Source organism: Fusarium oxysporum, chromosome VI, assembly GCF_013085055.1.
Source record: "Fusarium oxysporum Fo47 chromosome VI, complete sequence".
In the NCBI taxonomy this organism is placed as follows: Eukaryota; Fungi; Ascomycota; class Sordariomycetes; order Hypocreales; family Nectriaceae; genus Fusarium; species Fusarium oxysporum.
This window is the reverse complement of record NC_072845.1, coordinates 2,067,185-2,084,623: the sequence shown is the minus strand read 5'-3', so window position 1 is coordinate 2,084,623 and position 17,439 is coordinate 2,067,185. Positions and strand designations below refer to the sequence as shown.

Sequence of the window (17,439 nt, the reverse complement as noted above, 5' to 3'; positions counted from 1 at the left end):
AGCCTTAGAGCTTGCAGAGGGTGGAGTTTAGGGCGGCCGTTCCAGTCCTCGCCTGCTCGTATTTGGCAAATCTCTACGCATAAGAGGCTAGCTTGGACCTGGAGATGGCGGGTCGGAGGGGAAATATTCAGCTGTGAGCTGCTAATAATAATGCAGTTGGATGGTATGTATATCCGAGGTGCCCGATACGAGTGAGTGGTATGCATTCATCTAACGATATTTCGAGGGGTGAAACATTCAATGTTATCAAGAACAGTTAGTCAATGACTTTTCCTCCTCGTATCTCCATGGCTATGCCCGGGCTAGAGGATGGGACTTTTTGAATGGCTCCCGCTTACGAAAAAAGGTTACTTTTATGATTAATTGGAGGTGCTGTACTCTGTACTTAGGCTGAAGCTGTACCTCGAATTGCTATACGAGGGTAATTTACTGCCATTTGCTCAACCTCTTTGTACAAGCATCCAATGACTGGCGAATCTATCATATCATCACCCAATATTCTTCTGTTAGCCCCAATTGATCTAATTGTCGTCCTTGATCAATTCTTGCCATCATTGCCCGACCTCCAACTTTTAAAGTTTTCATCCTTTGTGACCTTATAAACTGAGGTAAAAAAAAGTACCTTGTGCACCTAAACTGGCTTTAGCTCTAAGGTACCTTACCTTAAGGTAATCCCGCTTCTAATAACCCCTGCTTCCTTGTCGAGGTTCCTTCCATTCTTAGGTTCCTAGCCACCCCGGGCTGCCATCCCAATCCCCCAATCCCGGTATCCAGGGCATTCATTCATTCATTCGCAGGTAACCTCCGCCCACGCCTGTCTCTCTCTGTCTCTCTCCACTTCTCATCGTCATCCTTTCGCTCGTTTCTTTCTCTTTCATCTTTGCATCCTCATGAAGCTCGACACGTATCATCGTTGTCGTCTTTGAGCTTATCGTCGCTCTCGCTTCATCGTCGACATGCGTTTCCCGTCAACATCGAGATCAGAGCCAAGGCTTGGTACAGGCGGCATCATAGCTGCCCTGCTACTGACGCTCAATCGCTTTTCCTTGGCCTACCAACTGGATCCTAATTCGACGAGTGAGTTACACCGTGAAACAGTCGCCGAGCCGCTTGCTTCGTACTTTGCCCTCTCAAAGCCGCGCATTCTAACATAGAAACTCAATTCAGGTTCGATTAAATCGATTGCCAAATCAATCGCCAAGGATATGGTTGGCATGTATCATGGCGACGAACCCGGACAAACACCAGGTCTACTACCTGATCCTTATTACTGTACGAACGCAGTCCCCAACTCGATATTGCTCCATCTGTTGATACTAACAATTCCTGCCAGGGTGGTACGCTGGCGCCTTTATGGGAACGCTCGTCGATTATTGGGCATACACTGGCGATTCCCAATACGTCGAAATCACCAAACAGGCACTTCTTTTCCAGGTCGGCGATCACGACGATTATATGCCTATTAACCAGACAAGAACCGAAGGAAACGATGATCAGGGATTCTGGGGACTTACTGTCATGTCGGCTGCCGAGTACAACTTCCCCCATCCTGCAGAAGACCAGCCACAATGGCTTGGACTTGCACAAGCCGTCTTCAATACCCAGGCAGCTCGTTGGGATACAGAGCATTGTAATGGCGGTTTGAGATGGCAAATCTTCCAGGTTAGTGATTCAATTATGTCCAGTTTCGGATTTCCGCCATCATCACCTGTCGAATCTTCGTGGCGTCACCCGAGTGCCTAGCGTCAAATGGTTATTATCAGTCGAAATTGATATTCATGGGCTAACAACCGATTGCAGTGGAATAGGGGTTACGACTACAAGAATTCAATTTCTCAGGCTTGTTTCTTTGCTCTAGGTGCTCGTCTCGCTCTCTTCACTGGCAATAGCAGTTATGCCGACTGGGCAGATAGAACATGGGACTGGATGGAAGCAGTCGAGTTTATTGACCCTAAGAGCTGGTACGTTTATGATGGTGCTCATATCGGCAACAACTGCACGAAACTCGTCCCCTATCAATTCTCTTACAATGCGGGTGGTATGATTCTCGGCGCCGCTGCTATGTACAACTTTACCGAAAGCCAGGTCTGGAAGGATCGCCTTGACAATCTTCTCGTGGGTGCCAAAGTCTTTTTCTCGGGGCCTGAAAAGAACATCATGACAGAGGTCGCTTGTGAACCCGTGAAACTTTGCAACCTCGACCAGAAGTCTTTCAAGGCATATCTGAGCCGCTGGCTTGCTGTCACTACGCAATGGGCTCCCCATACTCGCGACACTATCATGCCACTTTTACGTGCTTCAGCCGTTGCAGCCACGGACAAGTGCACGGGAGGTGATAACAATCGAATGTGTAGTCTCTACTGGACCAAGGACAAGTTTGAGGGCGAAGTCACCATTGGTCAACAAATGGCTGCATTAGAGGTTACTCTTGCCTGCATGATCCAGGATCGACCAGCCCCGTTAACGAAGGACACTGGAGGAACAAGCAAAGCCAATCCTGGCGGTGGTGCCGAAGATGTTGGGCGAACGACCCCTGATTTGGATTACAAACCTTTGCCTGCCGGTGATAAGGCTGGTGCCGCCATCATTACCATTTTGATTCTCGCCGGCCTACTTGCTGGTATGTTCTGGATATTCTTTGACGAAACGTCAGACAGTGGTCCCATTGATCAGTTCCGGAGTTTTGGATCATCAGCCGCTGCTGCCGTTGCCGCTTTGGCTGCTGGTAGGGGCGCAGCCGCGGTATTTGGACATAAGAAGGGCAAGAAGGACATCAACGAAAAAAATGCTGCGGTCTTTGCGACATCAAGCAATGGCAGCTCCCAAGAAAGCACCAACAGCCCTGTTGCAAATGATGTGCCTGCCGGCGCTATCAATCAGAGCCAGGGGCAACATCGTCGGGTGTCTAGCATGCCTTTGGGATGGCCACAAAACCCAGCAATGAGAGGAAGCACTCTATATGACTCTGACGGGGTTTACCCAGCGTCAGCCTCGGCGCGACAATCTCGAGGGGACTGGGCAGTAGGAGGCATTGGCGAATCAAGCAGTGCTGCAGGAAGTTCGGCTGGTGGTAATAGAAGCTACACACAACAGGAGAACGCGACAGGCGACACCACCCCAGGCACCGAGGAACCTGGCCTACCACACGATAGGAACAGTAAGAGTGCCACCCACACCGCCGAAGTGGGCGTGAGTCAACGTGAGGCTCCAGGAGCTATCGGGGTAGCACAGTGATCGTTTCCTGTGCTGGGTAATCATCTTTTCTTAATCAAAGGGGTTGAGACTGACGACATTCTTGGCAATACACGCTCAACTAGGGTTTAACGGACGCTTGTGGCATTTTGGGGGCGTTTTGACGGTGACGGCGCATATCGGTTGACAGCCTGTGGACAGGCTTTTGAGTGTTATCTATATAACTTGGACCGGGATGCCATAAGAAAGAAGGCCTCCTAGCTACAACGGCAGAGTCGAGGTTTCACACACAATTAGATACAAACTCACAGGCGTCTGTCCTTTCCAACAAGACAATATATATGGCCCAGAGTAAGAGTAGTGCACACTTATTTCACGCAGATATTTGGCTGGTGCTATAATTTGTCGTATTCGCTATCGTCATTTCAACAATGATTCAATATCATCGACAAACACATTCTCACAGAGTCAATCTACTATGCCATCAAATCAGCCGCTAATAGATTTTCAGGTGCTCGTGCCATTCAAGCTGCCTTGTGGTATGTCTCATGAATCGCCTGTGTCTCCCGTTCAAGGAACTCATCGAATGTGCTCAGCGGGATTCCCCATGCTTTAACTTCTCCCTTGGTTGCAAGCTTGGCCATGTCTCTCATGACAAGTTGACCAGCTATGAAAGGGTTGGTGGCTTTCTGATCCATGATCTCTTCATCAGAAAGGTACTCTTCCTTAAGATGCCTTCCCACGGCTTTGGAGAGCTTCTGTAAGATGGTTTCCACTTCAATCCACTCATCAGCATACGCGATCTCCTTTCCATGAAACTTGGCTGGGTTCAGAAATGCTTCGCCACCAAACTTGCCGATGGTGATTGTATCAGTCAATGGGAGGACAGTGTTAGGGGTCATAGCAGTCGCGAAGACTCCTTTGTCAACGAGGTCGGGATACATTCTGACAAAGGGTTCGACATAGTTGGCCATGAAAGCTCCTGGGCGCAAGATTGTCCAGTGCTCGAACCCTGCATTGCGAGTCTGGTTTTCAATTGCATGCTTGTTGCGCATGATTATATCAGTGAAACTTCCTGGCTCCATGGCAGTCAGTTGGTCAGGATTGCCAGCGCCGAAGCCGCTTGAGAAGATGGCATGCTTCACGCCAGCTTCTTTGCCACTATTCAAGACATTGGTTGCCCATCGCCTCTCAGCAGCGAGGTCTGTGAAGTCGGGCATAAGGACAAGAAAGAGGCCTGTACAGCCCTTCATGGCCTCTCTGAGCGCCGCTTCGTTGTCATAGTCTCCAGGAGTAAGCCTGACCCCAATAGTCTTAAGAGCTTTAGCCTTATCAGAGTTAGGATCGCGGGCAAGGGCATGGACAGCGATGTCCTTGGATCGCAGGTAGCGAGCGACAGAGCCCCCCTGGCAACCTGTTGCACCTGAGACGAAGATTTGAGGGGCAGACATTTCCAAGTTGTTGAATAATATGTATGTGATGTTCAGGGTGCAAAAGTATAGCTAGGTGGCGTACAGATGATATGTAAGTCCAACTATTTAATCTCTTTGAAGTACCAAAAGCCCTCATTTTATAGAAGCTACCCGCGGACTGACTTGCGGAGAACTCTTCTATCCCGTAGAGTACTTCATCCCGTCGCCGGAGATCCGCTATTATCACGCAGATCCCCCGGAGCCGGAACCTCTTGCACCGGGCGGAACTCCGCCCGGTCCCACTTTTCCCGATCCTTTCCACTGCCCTAGATGCTTGGTTGCTAGTCAGACTTTCAGCTTCCGACATCACAACCATCCGTGTTACTAGTTACACTTCAGCGCATTGGTGAACCCACTGCGGCTTTTCTTTTCTAACATGTCTCTTACGGCTCGAGAACGCCGCAACCCTCCAAGTCGGCGGAAGTCCTGTACAGCTTGCACAAAAGCTAAGCGGCGCTGCGACTTTGCTCTACCCGCATGTCTCCGATGCTCTCAAAGACAGATATCTTGCCAATATCCGACAAGGACGATACGGGGACAGTTGACCCCTCAGTCTGAATCGCCAGAGACAGTATCACCTTGTCTATTAAGTAATGAATCGTCCCCTGAAGTTTCTGGCAGCTTTCCCATTAGCGGGTCAATCATTGAAGATTTCAATGCCATCATCTCAAGAATTGATGCAAGCTCCAATGGCCTGGATACGTTTGATCTGCCACTAGAAGATGTGGCACTAGAACTTGCTCAACAGCCTTTGACATTAACTGGCCCGTCGACGCAAGATTTTGGGAATGTCTCAGCACATATCTTGAATCGCCTTCAGTGGGCTGTCGATGAGATCAAAGAAGCTCCAAAGAAGATGGTTCTTGAGAATCAAACACCGTGGTGTCATCCACTCCTATATAAAGATGCTATGCCTCGGTCTATGCAGGGTGAAGATCAGAGCTTAACTGTCGTCTGCGCTCACTAACATCAACGCAGATGCCCACTCCTCTTGTGCGTTATACATGGCCAAGAACCGTGTCAATTCACCCATCATATTTCGTAGCATAGAATCTCGCGTCAACGACCTACTCTCAGCGCCGCCACCAATAACGCCTCTGGACTGTCTGGCTCATACCCAGGCTCTCATCCTTTACCAGATAATAAGGCTCTACGACGGCGACATAGGTGCCCGTACATCAGCAGAACGAATTATTCCAGCCATAGAAGCTTCCGCAATATCATTGTTCTCCTATGCCCAGTTTGACATCGAGGGCACACCTGGCACGCTTCCGCTATACCCTATAGCCCCGACAAAAGCCTTCTGGCAAGATTGGATTCTCCAGGAGTCCCTACGCCGGACTCTCTTATTCTCATTCTATCTTGTACAAACATATCGTATCATGTCCGGCTGCAAAATGCTCCAATGTGATGGAAGGCTTGGTTTATGCCACTCATGGACACTGTCAGCATATTTATGGAATGCTATGACTCCATTGGGATTTGCTGAGGCATGGAGAGATAAGGACCACTATGTGGTGACGAATGCCATCTTTAATGGTGTTCTCGCTGAGGCAGAGGCGGATGATATAGATGTCTTTGGAAAGATTATGATTTCAAGTTTATTGGGACGAGATGAGGCTGAGGGTTGGTTTGCAAGCAAAGGTGGGAAATTGTAGAAGGTCAATCAAGATTCAGCGAAGCCCAGGCGCTGGATGATAAGAAACACAAGGCAAGGCAAGTGTTGAGAAATGGTCTTATGGATACGACTTCGAATCCACAGTTTAGTTTTATATCTCTTCACCCTGGGCAATATCGCATCATGATAACAAAATGTTCCTCACCCTCTTCGATAGTGCGCTAGTTCTAGATTCGCGAAGTCGACATGAAATGCATTATCGCCAACATCTATAAGCAACAGCGGGTTTAGCTCAGTTGGGAGAGCGTCAGACTGAAGTCAAACTTCGGGATTCGAAATCTGAAGGTCGTGTGTTCGATCCACACAAACCGCAAACCTTTTCTTTTGCCTATCTTGGGTTCATCACAGGCAGAGCTACTACTTTTAGTGTTTGGACTAAGATGCAGCTGGATGGAGCCGCAAGAATTCAGGGACCAAACTTGCCAACAAGGTGTCTGTCTAGTCTGTGACGCTACGATATGTGGCTGAGCATCCCTTTTGCTCTGTTAAAAATGAATTAGAAATATCTCGTGTTATTAATATGTTCTAAGGGCCTATCAATGATCGAGGCTTGGAAGGGCTGAGCAGTCAACTATTTATCTGATTCAAAGTTCAAAGGTTGAAGCAAACCTGTAGAACCTACCAATAAAAACATCAAATCAACATGATCGCACCATTGACATCGATTGTGGGTCGAAAACGGAGCCGGTGGAAGTTACCCCCGGTCTCATTCGCGGCATTGCACATGGCTTATCTCAAGGGTCTATCCATGTCTTACATCCCCTTAAATAGAATTCCCTAATAAATGCGACAACGGCGACGTAGCAGATGCGAGGGCATTTCATGTTCCTGAGAGACATTTCGACGTCAAGTCATCATGTCCTTCCACAACTTAAATACGAACCCTTCTAGGGAGGATCGCGACAATGCCTCGTTCCTCTCTCCTGTCGCATACGACGACGATGCTTCTTCTCTTCACTCCCGCAGCGATCAAGATACCGATACCGACGATGACGAACTTATCTCGCGCGCGAGAAATAGTAGAGAATTGCGTGCTCACGATCGCATTGTCTTGATGGAAGAGGAAGATATTGATCGACTTGTTACCGATTCGCGACAGAAGAAAGAACGGGAGCGCCGTGGCTCAGGACTCGCAGTACCTAATATAGGCAAAATGTTTGGTCGTCGAGGAAGCAGTTCAGGAACTCGTTCGATCAACAGTTCCGCAGAAAATCTTGTGATTGAGAAGCGAAAGACTCGACGCCAACGGAGACAGAAGAAGCGAGAGAAACTTGTGGAGCATGCTCAACATGGAGAGGACGGAGAGTTGATGTATGAGATGGAAGAAGGAGGTATGAAGGAAGGGAGCTCAACTGGCGAGAGTAGCGAGAGGGATGACAGTGACGAATTGGATCGACATCATCTAAATATGATTGCCGAAGCAAAGGCCCAGCGACGTCGCAGCTGGCGCCGGTGGGTCTTCATTCACTCCCTGATCGCCATAGGCTTCGCGATCTTGATTCTCTTAGCCTGGAAGCTATCCAAGAATCGTAGGAACAGATTCACCAAGGCGAACCAACCCCTGGTCAGCAATGGAACCGCCCTCTTTGCGCCCACGTCCCTCATCATCAGCCTGGATGGTTTCCGCGCCGACTTCCTCCAACGTGGATTGACACCTACCTTGAACTCGTTCGTTGCCGAGGGAGTGTCGCCGAAATGGATGCATCCTTCTTTTCCATCAGTCACCTTTCCGAACCATTACACTCTTGCAACAGGCTTATATCCTGAAAGCCATGGCATCGTCAGCAATACCTTCTGGGATCCTGATATGCAATCGCAATTCTACTACACCCATCCTGGCCAGAGTCTTGACCCAAAGTGGTGGGGAGGAGAGCCTTTCTGGGTTACAGCAGAGAAGCAAGGGGTTCGGAGTGCTGTCCATATGTGGCCAGGAAGCGAGGCACATGTCCTTCACACTGAACCAAGCTTGATGGATAAGTTCAATGGCAAAGAAACACTTGAGAATAAGGTCGCCAGAATCATGGAGTTTCTTGATATGCCCGGCTTTGAGGACAAGACAGTGGACACCGGCAACATGCGACCACAATTGATTGCCGCTTACGTTCCTCATGTCGACAGTGATGGTCACAAATTCGGTCCCAACTCCACTGAGATCCGCCAAACTATCAAGAATGTGGACGGCATGCTGGGACAGGTCTTCCACGGACTCGAGCAACGCAACTTGACCGACATTGTCAACGTGATTGTCGTCTCCGATCACGGTATGGCAACCACAGATATCTCAAGACTAATCCAGCTCGAAGACCTTATCGATACAGACAAGATTGAGCATATCGATGGCTGGCCACTCTACGGTCTTCGTCCCAAAAACCCAGACGACTTGAAAGGACTCTACTATGAGCTTAAGGAGAAGTCAAAGTCTAACCCAAACTTTGAAGTCTATCTTCGTGACGTCGACATGCCCGAGCGATATCACTTCTCCAAGCATCACCGCATTGCCCCGCTGTGGGTTGTTCCCGAAACAGGATGGGCCATTGTCACTAAAGACGAGTTTGATGTAGAAGAAGGAAAGAAGAAGAATCTCGTATATCATCCGCGAGGTCTTCATGGTTATGACCATGAGCATCCGCTTATGAGGGCCATTTTCATTGCCCGTGGCCCTGCGTTCCCCCACCCAGCGAACAGCCAGATCGAAGTGTTCCGTAAGTTGATTTCTGACGAGCATCCTTTTTTTTCCTCACTTACTGATTTGGATGACTAGAAAATATTGAGGTGTACAACATGTTGTGCGACTCTGTTGGTTTGACGCCCAGCTCCAACAACGGAACTTTACGGCTTCCCCTGAAGCCTATCGGCGTGCACAAGCCCGAAGATACACCCGAGGAACCTGCCGATCCTCCGTCCGCCCCCAAGAAGCCGGCTCGCCCAACTTTGTCGGAGAAGCCAAGTCATCCCGAGAGGCCGACTGTGCCTCAAAAGCCTACCCAGCCTGAACGACCTACGGTCCCAGTTGCCCCTACGCAGTCCGCCAAGGCGACAGTCTCACTCAAGAAACCCGCGAAACCATCAAAGTCGGCTGTCCCCTCTAAGGACAGCGGAGGTAAGGATGGGGATAGCGACAGCGATAGTGACAGTGGCGACGAGGACGATGATAAAGACGAAGGAATTTGGGATTGGTTCACTCACAAAGTGGAGAAAGTATGGCATAAAATTACTGGAGATGATTGAATTGTGAATACATAGGGTGGAAATGTCGTGCGTATTTCTTTGTATTTTGCGGCGTTCAAAGGGACCATGATGGAACACAAGGGCGTTTGACAATGCGGCGGGCATGATGAGGCTTGTGATTCGTCCAAGCAAAGTTGGTATAAATCTGATATCCTTTCCTTTTGCTCCTTTCAACCTTCCCTGTTTGAAAATGAGGCGAAATGCTGTGCTCACACTGGTGCTGCACTTTGTTTGTGTGACCTTTGTGCTCTTTGCAAGAGTGCCACGTATAAGGACATTTTATTAAGAGGCGGTGTACACTGCAGGTAGCTTTTCATTCACATAGCCTATTCCCTTGAAAATATACTTTTGCCTGCATCAAAGAGGTGGTGGGATTTGAGACACGGCCAAAGAATATTTGTTGCGGTGTGTGCACTGAAAAACTCCGCCTCAGCTTCCTGCATACCTAGGTAGGTAGTAGGTACCTTACCTTAGGCTACCTTATAGTTAGAATACCTTAGGTCATACCTTAACTCAAGAAATGCCTCATGTGAGGTTCCATAGAGATTTGGACTTACCTTATGTTACAATGCCCATAGAGATATCTATCTGAACATGGCTGCAGTAGGCTACTCAGCTTAGGCGGCGCTAAGGTAGGCTCTGATAATGATTAATGATTTCATGCAAGGGATCCATTTCAAGGTGGGGTCCTGCCTGCCATGATTGCCCCTCCCCCACTACAATACAATGGCTGTTGCTGCCTGCATTAGCTCCCCTCAGGCCCTCCACTTTCAACTCCAGTGAATCACTTAACGCGTGACGCGGCGAGCTCCTTCCCATACTCCCGGTATAATCGTCCCTGAGCTCCACCTCAAAATTAGATGTGAACCTTACAGTATCAACATCTGACTTCAGCCGCTTGCAACACTCATTTGTGCACGTACGAAGAATCACGTTCTTTAACACTACTCATCTGCGATAACTGGTACTGCGAGATCGTGATAGGGATCCTGATAGGCCGGTCACCACTACCCTGCCGCCTCAAGCATCCGGAGGTCTTGCTGCGTACCCTTGGAACATTCATGGGCGGCCCCTTGCCTCCGGTGGCCTGTCGCTGTCGCTGGCCGAGAAGGTCTTGAATGCTGTCGTTGCGCCTGTGCGCTGTCTCATTCACCTTTCTCAAGGCTGCAGCGCAAGATGGCTGACATAACCTCCATGAGTATCGAGGAGATCCAGGAGGAGCTGACAGTGCAAAAGGTTGTCTTAGAGTCCCTTTCTGAGGCAACGTATGATGGGGCTGAGGATATGAGACAAGAGGCTCACTCGGAGATCGTTCGCCTCAAGAAGCTTCTTCAAAGCTTGAAACTGAAGAAGGAGCCTGGTACTACCAGTATGTTCCACCCCTCAGCATAACCCTGGCGGCATTGTTTTTCGTTGTCTAATATCACTTGCAGCTGGTGAATCTCGTCACCACGTCCCCGAAGATCGTGTCCTTGGATCATCAACTCTAGGTACGAGATCCTCGAAAAATACTCTATGCGCATTTCATATGTGATTTCTTCTTTAGTGCCTATGCCATATCTTTAGCACTAAAGTTCCTCTGACTGGATCTTCCAACTTCATGTGTTACTCGCCAATCCCTGATTTATCACTCAATCGACCTACAACCAAGAGCATCAAGCTGACTTTTTTTCCCCAGAGGATGGTGAGCCTGAAGCATCAAAAGCCATGCAATCTCCATCACGACACGGTGCCTGGCGTTTACCTGACCGAAAGAGGGGTGCCGACTCAGCTCGCCTCTCCTTCCATGACAATCATGCGAAGACACGCCGTATTTCCCCTGAAGAGAATACCTTCTCGACTACCTTGGCCTACGGCAATGCTGACGACCACGTCGACTTCATAGACCTTACTGGGTAAAGTTGCTTGGTAGCATACTGTCTTCTCCACTGCTGACGGAAGAACACCAGGGACGATGATGACATAGGGTCCGACTTCATCGCTGAACAAATTAAGGCCGAGGAGAGACAAAAGCAGGAATGGGCAGACCAACAGCTCGCGAGACAGCTTTCGAGTCAAGGCCCTTCCAATCAACTTCCAGGCTCACAATCTTCTCAGAATAACGCCTTTACACGACTCATGAACAGTCAGCCTGCCCTTTCTACCACACTTGATGACACAGACGACGACCTCTTTCGGATCCCTGGCGCTTATGATGCGCGCTGGGATGATTCTTCAGGCGCCGGGCCAGCTTTCAACATACCTCAAAGGCGAATAGTCCCTCAGTACATACCTATGGCAACTTCCCCGAACTACAATGCCATCAAGGACGACCCGGATCTTATCTTCGCAGGATCCGTTACTCGCCAAATACCAAGTCCTTCTGGTCGTCCAATCCTGGCTTCCGGCATGAACTACCCAGACCTGAGTAGGCGTCATCCTGGCGCGCCTCGTGCTGGCGTCTGGCCTAAATATCACAGCTCACCTGGTTCTTCGTCAAATTCATCAGAACTCGCCAATTTGACCAGATGGAGTAACGGAATTGACTTCGTGAGCGGGCTAGATGCCGATGGCAGGCCAATAAACCCCCATTTGATGAGTTACGCGAGAGAAGCGGACAGTTTCCATACGCCTCAGCTAGACCAAGGAGAACTTGATGCTCTCCTGAAAAATATCTCTGCTGATATGGATCTTCCCAAGGCAGGTCTAGGTGAGGCACCAGAAGGGTTGAAGAGACCCCTGTATCCTCATCAGGACATTGCTCTAGCCTGGATGAAGAAAATGGAATCAGGGACAAACAAAGGTGGTATTCTTGCTGATGACATGGGGCTTGGGAAGACGATTTCAACACTTTCGCTCCTCTTGGACCGCCGGGCACCCACAAGGCCAAAGGTGCGTATCTCCGATTGACAAACAAGTTAGTGTACTAAGATGTTAGACAAACCTCATCGTCGCCCCTGTGGCTCTCCTACGTCAATGGGAAGAAGAGATTGCCACCAAGACCAAACCAACACACCGGCTCTCGGTATATGTTCATCACGGCAAAAAGGCCTCGATTGATGAGTTACTTAGATATGACGTGGTGCTGACTACATATGGTACAGTTGCACAAGAGCTCAAGCGATTTGAAAAGATCGTGGAGGATCATAATGAAAGGGGAGGAAACATCAACTGGAACGACACGACCATCAGTTCCAAACTATCACTTCTGCACCCGGTCAAGGCCCAATTTTACCGTGTCATTCTTGATGAGGCACAATGCATTAAGAACAAGGACACAAAGGGTGCCAAAGCTTGCACCCAACTGAAATCGATCCACCGGTGGTGTCTGACAGGAACACCCATGATGAATGGGATCATAGAACTGTACTCTCTTGTCAAGTTCCTGAGGATCAAACCGTACTCGAAGTGGGAAGAGTTCCGACAGGTATGCCAATCAGTCTTCGATGCCAGTTTATCGCTAATGCTCAGTCAGGGATTTGGTGTTCTATTTGGCCGCAATGGAGACCCTAAACACGTGGCCATGGATAAGTTACAAGCACTTCTCAAAGCCATCATGCTCCGGCGTAAGAAAAGCTCAAAGCTTAACGGTAAGCCTATCCTTGTGCTCCCTGAGAAGACGGAAGAAATCGTCTACGCCGAACTATCACCTGAGGAGCGCGATTTCTATTCGCAGCTTGAAAAGCATGCCAGGGTCCAATTCAGCAAATATCTTCGTGAGGGGACGGTCAGTAAGAACTACTCCAACATTCTTGTTCTCTTGCTTCGCTTGCGCCAGGCTTGTTGCCATCCACATCTCAATCTGGATGTCGACGAAGCGGCCCCTTCGTCTATCCCAGATGAAGATAAGAAACAACTCGTCAAAGAATTGGATCAAGCTATAGTGGATAGGATCAAGGAGGTCGAGGCATTCGAATGTCCTATCTGCTATGATGCCGTTCAATGCCCCAGCTTTTTTATTCCCTGCGGCCATGATAGCTGCAGTGAATGCCTTGTTCGGATTGTAGAGAGCGCTTCGGCGGTTAATTTGCAGGAAGGAAGTGAAAGCAGCCGGGCTAAGTGCCCCGTCTGTCGCGGCCAATTCGACCCTGCCAAGTGTTTTTCCTATGAAACCTTTCGGGAGGTGCACATGCCGGAAACCGTCAAGAAAGAATCCGGTATAGAACCAGCTGACGATGAATCTGACTCGGGCGACGACTCAGAAACAGGGTCAGAGTCAGACTACGAGTCAGATGATGAGGTAGACAAAAAGGGTAATCTCAAAGGTTTCATCGTTAACGACGAACTTTCGGTTGAGGACGAAAAGGTATCAGTCAAGAAACAGCGCAAAGGAAAGGGGAAACGGAAGGACAAGGGGAAGGGAAAGTCATTGGATGTCAAGCCTGCCATGCTTAAGACCTTGCGCAAGGAGGCTTACAAGAACCGCGAGGCGTTCAAAAAGTACATGCGTTATCTGCGCAAAACTTGGGAACCCGCTGCAAAGGTCACGGAATGCATGAATCTCATCAAGCAGATCGAGGGAACCGGCGAGAAGACCATCATCTTTTCTCAGTGGACCCTGTTGTTGGATCTGCTACAGGTCGCCATGTCACATGAGAAAATGGCTAAACCAGAGAGATATGACGGTTCAATGTCAGCAACCCTTCGCAACGTTGCAGCTCAGAATTTCCGCGAGCGAAAGGACACCAAGGTTATGCTGGTTTCCCTCCGAGCTGGAAATGCAGGCCTGAACCTTACCGCTGCCTCTCGGGTCATCATTATGGATCCTTTCTGGAATCCCTATATCGAGATGCAGGCCGTCGATCGAGCCTATCGAATTGGGCAACAACAGGAGGTGAAGGTGTATCGCATTTTGACCAAGGATACTGTCGAAGACCGAATCGTAGACTTGCAAAACAAGAAAAAAGAGATGGTTGAGGCTGCACTGGACGAGACTGCAGGCAGCAAGATTGGTCGTCTCAGCATCAACGACCTCAAGAATCTTTTCGGATTCAACCGCTAATAGATGTATATCGACCAAAAAATCGTCTGTCACGATATCAACTATCACATTGTACAGTATCAGGGGATACGACTTGCTTTTTTTTAGATGTGGACGAGTCATGACAGTTACAGGGCTGAGACCTGACCATCATGGGAGCCGAACGACCACCTCGCGGCATTAATTCGACTAAGGATTTTCCTTAATGCGATCATGTGAGCAACGGGATATGGACAATGATTCACCCAAGGGATATTTTGGAGTGTGAGCTCAAGGAAAATGCTTCGCGGATGTTTGTTCACTGTTAATTGCAGGCGGTGTGCATGTTGCTCTAGGGCGAACAACCCGTAGATGAACTATGTCAACGTTAGAGAAATGATTTCAGTACATATCACATTGTTTCCGGTTGGGAGGTAAAAATGGACGTGATTGTATGTGTATTCTGGTTCACACCATGCAAAGACAACTCGTTGCTTCGTAAATAGATGTGTCCTGTCTCTATACTACACCACAACCGGTGTAACCCTCTTGAGCACCATCAAAAGCTGGATATGTCCACCTTCCTCTCCTATCCTCTGAGCCGGAAGCGACCAAGTCTTAGAGGTTCAATTTCGAAACCTCGGTATCTATTATGTCCTGAACATATATTTTGGTAGCGTCGTCTGACCACGTCCATTCCTGGGACACCAGTTGCCCGTCAACGATGGACGTACTCTTCAAATGGAGAGCCGGCTCTTCTGTGACTGTGAAGATCATCCGACAATCCTCGTTCTTGGCGTTGAGAATGGCATTGCCCTGTATGCCTTTGGACCATGGCGGGGGAAGAATAGCGAGGTAGTGCTCGACGAGAAGGCGTGTGGTAGCAGTGCCGAGGTAATCAGCCAGTGCATTTGCATCTGGATATCCTTCCCGATATGGTGCACATGCAGCCGAAAGAGGTGAGTTCGGGGGAGTGATTACATAGTAATATGTCGCTGTAACAGGCATGAGGAATGTCCGGCCGCGGACGGTGAAGCTGACATTGGGAAGAATGGTTAGTTTGATGTTGAACTCAATGGGCTGAAGCATATTCCTAATCATTATCTGCGACGATGCAAGTTGGTTAGGTCCCTGATTCGCGGGATCTGAGTCGGTGAGAGAAATAGGGGCTGTGTGGAGGACGAAACGTGACGGAAAGCCAGCGCGCTGAAGAGACTGAACGAGGACGCCAATATGCTTGGTAACGACTTGGACGTTGTGGAGGTGCATGAGGCGAGCGATTATAGGACGGAGAAGAGCATGTGTTTGCTGGCCTCTCGATCGTGGGATGTGAGGCGGTATAGGACGAGTTCTCGTGAGCTCGTTCTGCCGATGAGCATAGCTAAGGAGGGTATGCAGCGCAAGGGATATCGTCTCAGCGATCTGGTTATCAGGAAGATCATCATCTGAAGAAGCTTGAGGGCCAAGAGGCACCAGCTCTAAGATGACCCTTGATTTGGATGCTGGATCAATATCGCAGATGAGGCGGGAGTCGTATGGCTTGACATCGTATGCTGCAAGGGTGCGAGCTTCGCGTGTCAGTTCGTGCCATAGCTCTTGTGAGAAAATGGTATTTCGGGCTTCAAGAACACGCTCTTCCAAGGGGGCGTCAGCAGCTGTCTCAGCAGGTAAAGCAGAACGGCCGGTAACTTGACCGTCCCTTTCATATGTTACAACAACTCGCTCGGATACTCCTCCCAGCCGGCCGCAATCAAGCTGAACTGCCCCGCCATTGCCTCGCCTCATAGGTGCGAGACTATTCCTGTACTCGGGCGCAGCTATTGATCATGTTAGTACGGTCGTGCGCTGGCAAACTCGTCAGATTGAGGCATACCTTCTGAGAAACCGAATCGAACACCAAGTGTGTGCCTTTCTTGGGGCACTCTGGATATCGACCACCCGGACTTCTGGACTGTTGCAATCTCCTCCCAGTATTTACCCTCAACCGTAACTTCTTTTTCCAAGAACGCACTAGCAGCCTCAGCAGCATCCCGTGCTTTGTTTGTCTGTATGAGTGCCAGACCCAATGCGATGTTCTCCTGTTCTTGTACTTTGGCTGGAGTCACGGGCGGGTTATCAAGCCTGTCAGTGCCCAATGTACCGATGCCAACCATGTCGCGTAGGCCTTGTGAGAGAGTGACGCCAGCCTGTGTAGGGTTCTGTTTCGAGATGAGGAGGGAGAGGAAGTCGAGGGTAAGAAGAGCTGTGTTCCCTGCGGCGCTGAGAGATGTTAGTTTGCGATCATGTTCTAGGATATATTGTCCAATTCTCTGTTACGACGCGGGATTCCATACTCAAGATTCTTTAGCATTTCCATGCGCACTTCCTGGAGATCTCTCGGCGCATCCTGGTCGTCGTCCTCGTCTTGGTCCCCATCGGCCATATCGGCATCTCTATCCAGCGCAGCCCCATACTCCGCTTCCTCTTGGGCAAGCTCTTCTCTTAGTTTGGCCTCATTTATAGCTCTGAAACCGCCAGGTTGTGCGTTGGCGCGAGCAATAAACTCTGCAATGTTCTGAGGTTTGCGATCGGCGACGGGAGATGGTCGTATAGACAGCGGTTGGTCGTCGCCACGAGCCATGATGAGTAGACTTCAGGTATCTTCCTTCGTTCCGTATAGTGTGCGTGTAATTAATGGCGTTTGGGTGTATTAAAAGGTATCCAATTGCTATTCTTTGTTATAGTCGCGTTGGTGATGTTTGTCTTTGAAAGTTTCGGGCTTCTCTACTTTAGCTCCCGTTTGAGGCGACATCCATAACCGCGGGGCCAACAGCTTGAGTGGGTCCTCCAAGTACAGCTGCCTTGACCTGAAGCGAAACAATGATGGATTTCGATAACATGGATATTTTGATGCTGATATAGGTGTTTCTATCATATTTTCATAGCACGGA

The 17,439-nt window shown here is 49.3% G+C and overlaps 6 protein-coding genes and 1 non-coding gene across 7 annotated transcripts; 5 read left to right on the top strand and 2 right to left on the bottom strand.

Annotated features, from left to right (window-relative positions):
- The first annotated feature begins 844 nt into the window (after window positions 1-844).
- FOBCDRAFT_41527 (glycosyl hydrolase family 76-domain-containing protein) lies at window positions 845-3,550 on the top strand. Its single transcript, XM_031186576.3, has 4 exons — window positions 845-1,077; window positions 1,168-1,272; window positions 1,334-1,662; window positions 1,801-3,550. Exons 1-4 carry the CDS (start codon window positions 957-959, stop codon window positions 3,232-3,234), a joined length of 1,989 nt encoding a protein of 662 aa, XP_031037711.2. The 5' UTR covers window positions 845-956; the 3' UTR covers window positions 3,235-3,550.
- A 166-nt stretch (window positions 3,551-3,716) lies between these two features.
- On the bottom strand, window positions 3,717-4,643 carry FOBCDRAFT_241022 (uncharacterized protein; the record flags this gene model as incomplete). The annotated part of the gene is made up of 1 exon (XM_031186578.2): window positions 3,717-4,643. The coding sequence occupies one exon, from the start codon at window positions 4,641-4,643 to the stop codon at window positions 3,717-3,719; it is 927 nt and encodes a 308-aa protein (XP_031037713.2).
- Window positions 4,644-4,961: 318 nt separating this feature from the next.
- On the top strand, window positions 4,962-6,612 carry FOBCDRAFT_225923 (uncharacterized protein). The gene is made up of 2 exons (XM_031186579.3): window positions 4,962-5,593; window positions 5,643-6,612. Exons 1-2 carry the CDS (start codon window positions 5,041-5,043, stop codon window positions 6,320-6,322), a joined length of 1,233 nt encoding a protein of 410 aa, XP_031037714.2. The 5' UTR covers window positions 4,962-5,040; the 3' UTR covers window positions 6,323-6,612.
- Window positions 6,564-6,655, top strand: FOBCDRAFT_t155. The gene has a single exon. It is a non-coding gene; the product is annotated as a tRNA-Phe (tRNA).
- Window positions 6,656-7,119: 464 nt separating this feature from the next.
- Window positions 7,120-9,725, top strand: FOBCDRAFT_41522 (alkaline-phosphatase-like protein). Its single transcript, XM_031186580.3, has 2 exons — window positions 7,120-9,044; window positions 9,104-9,725. The coding sequence occupies exons 1-2, from the start codon at window positions 7,199-7,201 to the stop codon at window positions 9,568-9,570; spliced, it is 2,313 nt and encodes a 770-aa protein (XP_031037715.2). The 5' UTR covers window positions 7,120-7,198; the 3' UTR covers window positions 9,571-9,725.
- A 619-nt stretch (window positions 9,726-10,344) lies between these two features.
- Window positions 10,345-14,942, top strand: FOBCDRAFT_225921 (SNF2 family N-terminal domain-containing protein). Its single transcript, XM_059609702.1, has 6 exons — window positions 10,345-10,939; window positions 11,004-11,060; window positions 11,249-11,465; window positions 11,520-12,441; window positions 12,488-12,976; window positions 13,025-14,942. The coding sequence occupies exons 1-6, from the start codon at window positions 10,747-10,749 to the stop codon at window positions 14,549-14,551; spliced, it is 3,405 nt and encodes a 1,134-aa protein (XP_059465140.1). The 5' UTR covers window positions 10,345-10,746; the 3' UTR covers window positions 14,552-14,942.
- On the bottom strand, window positions 14,943-17,253 carry FOBCDRAFT_225918 (subunit 17 of mediator complex-domain-containing protein). The gene is made up of 3 exons (XM_031186586.3): window positions 16,843-17,253; window positions 16,383-16,768; window positions 14,943-16,326 (listed from the first exon to the last, which is right to left on the bottom strand). Exons 1-3 carry the CDS (start codon window positions 17,127-17,129, stop codon window positions 15,128-15,130), a joined length of 1,872 nt encoding a protein of 623 aa, XP_031037721.2. The 5' UTR covers window positions 17,130-17,253; the 3' UTR covers window positions 14,943-15,127.
- Window positions 17,254-17,439: the final 186 nt, after the last annotated feature.